Raw genomic sequence first — 7,500 nt, forward strand, 5'->3', positions numbered from 1 at the left:
AGATCACCATGACCGTCGGAGGGGTCGACTGTGGAGCCAAGGTTTTGGATAACGAGATTACCTGCCGCATCCCCAAAAACCTCACCATCCCGAACGAAGGCCTACCTGTGAAGGTAAGCCTGAGATGGTTACACCAAAGATCTCAACGTCCTCTGTCTGTTGAGAGTGACTTAAAAAAAAAACCTTTCTTTTTTTTAATCGCAGTCTTACTAATAATTAACATTTTTGTCCTCTGTTAAGATTACGGTCAACGGTCAGGTTCATGACGTGGGCACAGTCATCCTGGTCAGCAACCATTATGTAGTGGGCATCGTCCTCGGCATTCTGGGAGCTCTGGTGGCCGGCGCAGTGCTGGCTTATGTCACTATGAAACACCTGAGAAAGAAGAAGTCAGGTGAGGGAGAATTATGGCATTTTGTCTCACATCAGTGATTCACTTGATGCAGACCTGATAGACATATATACATACTTGTGCACAATTTTATTAAACTCATCTTATCCAACATGCAGATTCTCTGGCTGAGAGTCGGCTTGCTCACTTTTCCCGTAATCACAGTCTCTCAGGCAATGGCAGCGTCGAGCTCCTTCCTCTTGGAGATTACAGACGAGGTGTGACCAGCGGTGAGATTTTTGTTAAATTGTCTACATCATCAGATGGTTTTAGGTCATCCCTAGGTATATTTGACCACATGAGAGTGCTGGTAATTGGTATGCAACTACATTTTTACATTGTGTATACTAAGCTCTAGGAGAACATACCTTGAGTCCAAACTCCACTGTTCCTGTGGTGTTTCCCGGCCTGGCCTACGCCAACGCGCTGGACCCCAGCCTCAACCCGCTCTTACCTTCAGAGAAAATCTCCATCTCTAGCTTCCGTCCTGAGCTCCTGGAAGAGGTGAAGGACGTCCTCATCCCGGCGTCCATGCTTAATGTACAGTATCATCAGATCATCGGGAAAGGTAAGCTATATATATATATATATATATATATATATATATAATTGAGAGCAAAGTATCATTATTGTTGTTATTATTATTTTACGCAACCAAACATTAAGTCACCATTGCTTGAAGTGATATGGAGTTCTTATGAGCCAGTCACTGTTGTGTTTGCAGGTCACTTCGGTACAGTTTACCATGGTTACCTAACCACTGACCACAACAGCAGGGAAATCCACTGTGCTGTGAAGTCATTAAGTAACAGTGAGTACCTGTGATAAGCTCATAATCCCATTTTACCCGTGGAACACTGGCACAATGAGCTCAAATTACAATGCTGTTACATGTACAGGTAGTCCCCAACTCCATCGTAACTAGAAAATATCCTATAGCCTAAGCCCACCCCAGAGTCTAAAAGAATGGTGATCAGTATGGGCTAGTATACAGTACATCTAGAGACTTGACACATCAGTAAAACAAATTTTTAGTGATCAAAAAGAATTTTTCGGTTTATTTATTTTTTATATCTGAGTAATGAAAGGACGTCGTAAATAAATGTGCGCTTCGTTAAAGGTTTAAATTTCGCCTCGCTTGTATTTGTTTCTGTATATTTTTTATAAAAATGGTCGAACAGAAATGCGCCACTGCATAAGCTGTTAAAATGGGCATTAAAATGTATTTGCGTTAATGCGTCATTAGTGTTAGATTTTATATTTATATATATATTTATTAGGAGTTACACACTATATAGGATATGATATGATGAGATGAGACTTGAAACATGTTTTGTGTTGTTCATTTACATAAACTCTTAATATATAATAATACTAATCCCAAATAATGAACTTTTCTGTAAAATTGGGAAATAGTTTTCTAGACTTTCCTGAAGGTTTAGGCTTGACTACTAAAATCTAACATATTAAAAATAATTTGTTAAAGTAAAAAAAAATGCTTATAAGATAAGATCTTTATCAGTCTTTTAGTGATAGACAGCTCCGTGAAAATCCCTCCTTTCTTTCATCTCTGTTCAGGAATAACGGACGTGGAGGAGGTGGAGCAGTTTTTGAAGGAGGGGATTCTGATGAAGGCTTTTCACCACAGTAATGTGCTTTCTCTGCTTGGCATCCTGCTACCTCACGAAGGGCTCCCACTAGTGGTGCTGCCCTACATGAAGCACGGAGACCTGCGTCACTTTATACGCTGTGAAAACAGGGTGAGTGATGAGTTCTGGGACAGAGAGCTGATCTGAATTATTATCATTATCTCTGGTGCACCGGGTGACATTATTCTTCTCAACCCTGATCTTCAACTCCAGAATCCCACAGTGAAGGACCTGATAGGCTTCGGACTTCAGGTTGCCAAGGGGATGGAATATTTGGCGCAGAAGAAGTTCGTGCACAGAGACTTAGCTGCTCGTAACTGCATGTGAGCCTAACAGACTTATTATTTTTTATTGTACGTTACTGTAATTACTAATCAGATCCGTAGTCTGTGATTGATGAAAACTTATTTTCAGTGGTCTCTGATGATGATGATGATGATGATGATGATGATGATGATGATGATGATCCTGCAGGCTGGATGAGTCGTACACAGTGAAGGTAGCAGACTTCGGCATGGCTCGCGACGTGTTCGATAAGGAGTACTACAGCATCCAGGACCACAGAAAAGCTAAGCTGCCTGTCAAATGGATGGCCATCGAGAGCCTGCAGACGCAAAAATTCACATCCAAATCTGACGTGGTGAGATAGGCGAAAGACGGGGCGTACGCGGAAAAACGTTCCGCTGTATTATTCCAGTGGTTTTCCTAAGCGCTCTTCTCGATTCAGAAGGCGTGGATTTAGTTTTCTTGACAGGCTGTAATTCCAAACACACTTTATATTAAAGCCGCTTAGAAATCGTATTAAACTAAGAAGGACATATAATCGTTCGTGTGGTGAAGCTTTCTGGAAGGAGGCGTTTCCATGACCCACATAGTTTCAGCCAACAGAGTTTTCTAGAGTTTAGCACTTCAGGATTTTGTGTTGGCGTTTTATTTTTAGTCCAACTACCTTTCAAGATAGAGAAAAAGAAAGCAAGGCTTGTGGAAAAAGTTTATCAGTAGTGAAGAAATTGTGAGCTCAGTAGTTAAGGCATTGGGATGCTTAACAGAAGGTTATGAGTTCAAATCCCACTGCTGCCACTGCTGAGCCCTGGAGCATGGTCCTTCTCTCTCATGTTGTATAAATGGAGTAATTGTAAATTGCTCTTGATAGGGGCATCTGTCAAAATACTGTAAGGGCAAAACAGGTTGGCACCAAAGTGGCAATCACAGAATTAAGGTTTGGCGTCTAACCTGAATGAGGACCCTTTATATCTAGAGTTCTCTCGGTTGAGATCTGACATCCTCCTGAGGGAACGGAGGTTTATAGCAGCTATTACATAAGAAAGAACACTAAATTGTCTCGTGGACGTTTCAACATTCACTGTGGTGTACGGATGAACATACTGCTTTAGTAAAATAATAAACATTCTCTTTATGTATTAATTTCCTGTAAGCGCAGAAGGTCTGGTTTTATTTTTCCTCTAGTTGTCATGCATCTTCATTTTTTTCTCGTAACCAGTCACCAGATTCCTTCCTCTTTTCTTCTTCCTGCAGTGGTCCTTCGGGGTTCTGATGTGGGAGTTATTGACACGAGGCGCGAGCCCTTACCCAGAGGTCGACCCCTACGACATCACACATTACCTCTTAAAGGGGCGGAGACTCCCTCAGCCACAGTATTGTCCTGATCCACTGTGAGTTGTGTTTTTTTTGTTTTTTTTTTTACACTCCTCTCTTTTGACTCTTCACCCTCTTTTTAAGTTAAACGAAGGGAGATTGATGATTGACGCGTGCCACTACTTTCACATGGCTTCACGTGCCACCAAAATCACGGTTTGGTTTGGAGGACTGATCCTGATCATTCAAAAGTAAAAGTCTAAATCACTTCAGAGAAAAGTGTAGTATATTTTAGAGAAGGTGAAGAAGGTTGGAGCAATATATTCACTCATTCACAAGCTATTTTTTGGAACAGTCCAATCCACAGAAGTTTCTTCCCTTTGATCTTTTTTACCATGATGGAGGAAAAGGGCAGTTTGGGTGTTTAATGTTGGGTAATTAAATGTATAGTTGTTTCTAATTAAGGCATAAACACTGCCATAATGAGGGAAACGATTTCTAAAAGGTTTAAAGTTAATGACGTATTAATCAAGACCCAGAAACTACTAAACCAGTGAAGCAGGAAAACCACTCAACAATGTGTTGTGCTGCTGTTGATATCATTTTATTAAAATATTATCTATATTGTTTTTATATTCATAAAACCAAACATTATGCCCTGTGTGTGTGTGTGTGTGTGTGTGTGTGTGTGTGTGTGTGTGTGTGTGTGTGTGTGTGTGTGTGTACATATATATGTAACTTAGAACTGTCTCTCTCTGGTAAATGTTTTCTTTGTCTGTAGTTGATGAGCAGCTCGCTGTTGATTTCAAAATGTTCCATCTCTTCATGGTTGAGAAAGACCTGTTTACTCTCACTCTTTTCCTCTCACTCTCACTAACGCACTGAAACACATTACTGATTTATTTCACACTAGCGCGCTAAACGTTTACAACTGAGAAACACGGGTTTTAGATCTTCAGTTGTAAATAGAGGACGATCGATAGGGGATTGAACCGATACTGATAGCTAGTTTGGATCGTATTTGCAGATACCTGATTAATCAACCGATTAGTTTTTAAAAGTTAGAACATTCAATGTAGTTCTGAAGTTTATTACAAAAAAAACCCCAATAATGAATCATAAAAATGTGCTAATATGATCATATAAATTATATTCATAAATAATTAATCAATTGTCCATGATAATAAATATATTATAGCGCTTTTCATGTAGCGCGTTCTCCAGGCCAAAACAAACAGCACGTTATGTCTGGGATTTGCCTCTAGAGGCCGCTCTCGTACTGTATAATGAGAGACCTGCTGAGACGCCACCCAGATAAACTATCTGTATGGATTTTTGCAAATAGTTGCAGCAATCAACTATCGGTGCTGATTAATCGACAAAACCGAGTTGTAGTATAGTTGTTGTATTAAAATCGAATTATGTGCTGTCAGTCCAGTCATTGACATTTGTTAGAAGTGATGAGAATTTATCTTGCCTGCCATTTTTATTTATAAATCTGTAAGTGAAGCTCAGATCTGATCACCAAAGACACTGGAACTTTGGTCTTTAGGTAAGCTCTGATTAAATAATTGCATGCCACAGTAAAGCTGATTCTCTTCAGCTGTTTGCAATTACATGTATTCATGTGTCTGATGCATTTTTTAAATTGACTACAACATAGCGACAAAATAGAGCAGGACTAAAGTGGTTTTCTTCTGGTGTGGTTTAAGCTCAAAATCTATAACACAAAACCTAAACTGCTTATCAGAATAACATTGGGTGGAGTCTTTAATTCAAGGAATCAATCTACTGTAGACATGAAACCTAATCAAAATACTGTATTCAGTTTGAATGGCTTTCGAAACAGATACAAATACAGACATGAATAGGGTGTGGATTTGGAAGAAAACATCACAGGGCAAAAACAAAACGCAATAAATGCATAGGAGTAAAAAATCCAGCTACTGGAACTGGAGTGATGTAGCTGAGGTTGAGGAACTGCGAGAGTTTTTTTTCACCCTGGTGTTTGATGTTTACTCTGTTGTGTGCAGGTTTGCTATCATGCTGCAGTGCTGGGATCCGGACCTGGAGCTGAGACCCAGCTTCTCCACGCTAGTATCTGAGGTCACAGGCATCCTCTCAGGCCTCGAGGGGGAGCACTACATCAGCCTGAAAGTGACGTACGTGAACCTGGACCAGCCACGCCCTTACCCCGCCCTAACGGACTCCGCGGACGAGTGCGAGTCCTCGGGTGAAGATGAAGCGGCTTTAACCAGCACGTGACCGCCTGCGTGTGCCGTCGCTCATAGAGAAGGTGCTAAAGACGTCAAACCAGAGTCAGTCGTTTATTTATTTATTACGTAGCAGCAGTTCTGTGGCGTAAAGTTGTGAACGAATTCGCTTGCAGGAAAGGATTTTTGAGCACAGAAAGAAGTGCACACTGTATGAGTTCAGCCCCCAAAAATATTTTCAAGAGTGAAGCCAAATCAGAACATGTGCCAGCGTTAGAGATTATAGAATAGCAGGGGTTATTAGCAGGGTTTGGTTAATTAAAAGCATGAATAAAAAAATAAAAAAGGGTGAGTTCAGATATTAGCAACAAATGAGGAAAAGGAAGATTCCACATCAATACATTGTCTTTAAAATGACAGGTTGTGATGAATAATGTGAAGTCCTCAGTCCTGCAGCAAAGCCCACAACGTTCAGCATATGTTTTACTGCTCTAAAGTGTCAGAACAAGTTTCACTATTCTAGTAAAACTAGGAGGCAGAAATCCCACACTGGACTATTTAAAACCCAATTTTCCACCATTTGTTCATTGTAAGTCTAACTAAATGTGTTCCTAGACAGTCTGGCCAAATTTAGCAACATGAGAGAAAAGCATTCAGTGCCAAATGTGAGCAGGAGGGAAGTGAAATTAGCCATGCTGTCTGGGTGGGAGGAGCTTACTGTCTCTCTCCTCCGTCAATCCCGTTGACCCGAATCTAATAGTGAGCATTGAAAGCCACTTCTGCCCAATGCTGCACTTGTAAAATGTAAATGTCTGAGCGTTCATGGATGAGACTCAAAAGGGAATTCGTCCTCATCCGAATGACCGTTCGTTATAATTTCAATAGTTCCAGCGATTGTGAACGGTAGCTTTTTGATTCGACACGTCGCTAATCAAAACCTGAAAAGAATCATTTTATGGTAAAATAAAAATTGAATACCGAGCCACGAGTTTGATCACGTTTTTTTGAGTCAGTGTAAATCTCTTCAAAACAGAATCTATCGAGCACCTAGAACGTGTGAGTCAGATCAGCGCACTGGAGCTGAGAAGACGCTGAGCTGGCAGTGGACTGGCAGAGTTATAAAACACCAGGATCGCTGTGGGCTGTCGTGTGTGTGTGTGTGAGAGAGAGATAGAAATGAAACCCTTATGTAAGAGAGCAGAATCCTGTTCCTCAGACACACTGATGTTAGTGATACTAGTCGAGATGCTGAAACGTCGAGGTCTCACGATCGTGTAAACACGCACATTGGAGTTTTAACGACCGTCGAATGTATAGTAGACGACTGTGGTCACATTTTACTACAGAAATATTTTGCTCTAATATACTAATGAGTCTAACCGGTTAGTGTCTTATTCTATTCTCTTGCGTGTAAATCAGCACTGGGTTTTTTGTCATCATTAGAAAGTGACGTGAGCTATATAGTGTGTGTATATAAATTCCCGTTGTAGACGTAGAAACGTCATGATGTTTAGATGAGGTGGTTTTGAATCACGCCACCTGCTGCACTACATCAGCAGGATTATACTTTAATGTACACAATCACCTTTTTTCACCCGCAGTAAGAAAATAAAGACGCGATTGTATTTTAAATGTAGAGCGAAAAGAAAAC

At 40.6% G+C, this 7,500-nt stretch overlaps 1 protein-coding gene across 4 annotated transcripts in view; it reads left to right on the plus strand.

Annotated features, from left to right (window-relative positions):
- Positions 1-7,500, plus strand: part of mst1rb (macrophage stimulating 1 receptor b) — a 21,277-nt gene that overhangs the window by 13,104 nt on the left and 673 nt on the right. For 2 of the 4 annotated variants that reach the window (XM_083533790.1, XM_083533788.1), the window contains exons 12-21: positions 1-113; positions 241-394; positions 511-621; positions 744-959; positions 1,116-1,202; positions 1,970-2,151; positions 2,254-2,363; positions 2,515-2,680; positions 3,577-3,713; positions 5,670-7,500. The exon at positions 1-113 is cut by the window's left edge and continues 34 nt beyond it; the exon at positions 5,670-7,500 is cut by the window's right edge and continues 673 nt beyond it. In XM_083533790.1, coding sequence (XP_083389916.1) covers positions 1-113; positions 241-394; positions 511-621; positions 744-959; positions 1,116-1,202; positions 1,970-2,151; positions 2,254-2,363; positions 2,515-2,680; positions 3,577-3,713; positions 5,670-5,901 — 1,508 coding nt within the window. In that variant the 3' untranslated portion in view covers positions 5,902-7,500. The remainder of the gene's footprint in view (positions 114-240; positions 395-510; positions 622-743; positions 960-1,115; positions 1,203-1,969; positions 2,152-2,253; positions 2,364-2,514; positions 2,681-3,576; positions 3,714-5,669) is intronic. The other 2 variants (XM_083533789.1, XR_014532199.1) reach the window with 2 other exon arrangements.

The sequence above is a fragment of the Silurus aristotelis genome (assembly GCF_946808225.1).
Source record: "Silurus aristotelis genome assembly, chromosome: 28".
NCBI lineage: Eukaryota > Metazoa > Chordata > Actinopteri > Siluriformes > Siluridae > Silurus > Silurus aristotelis.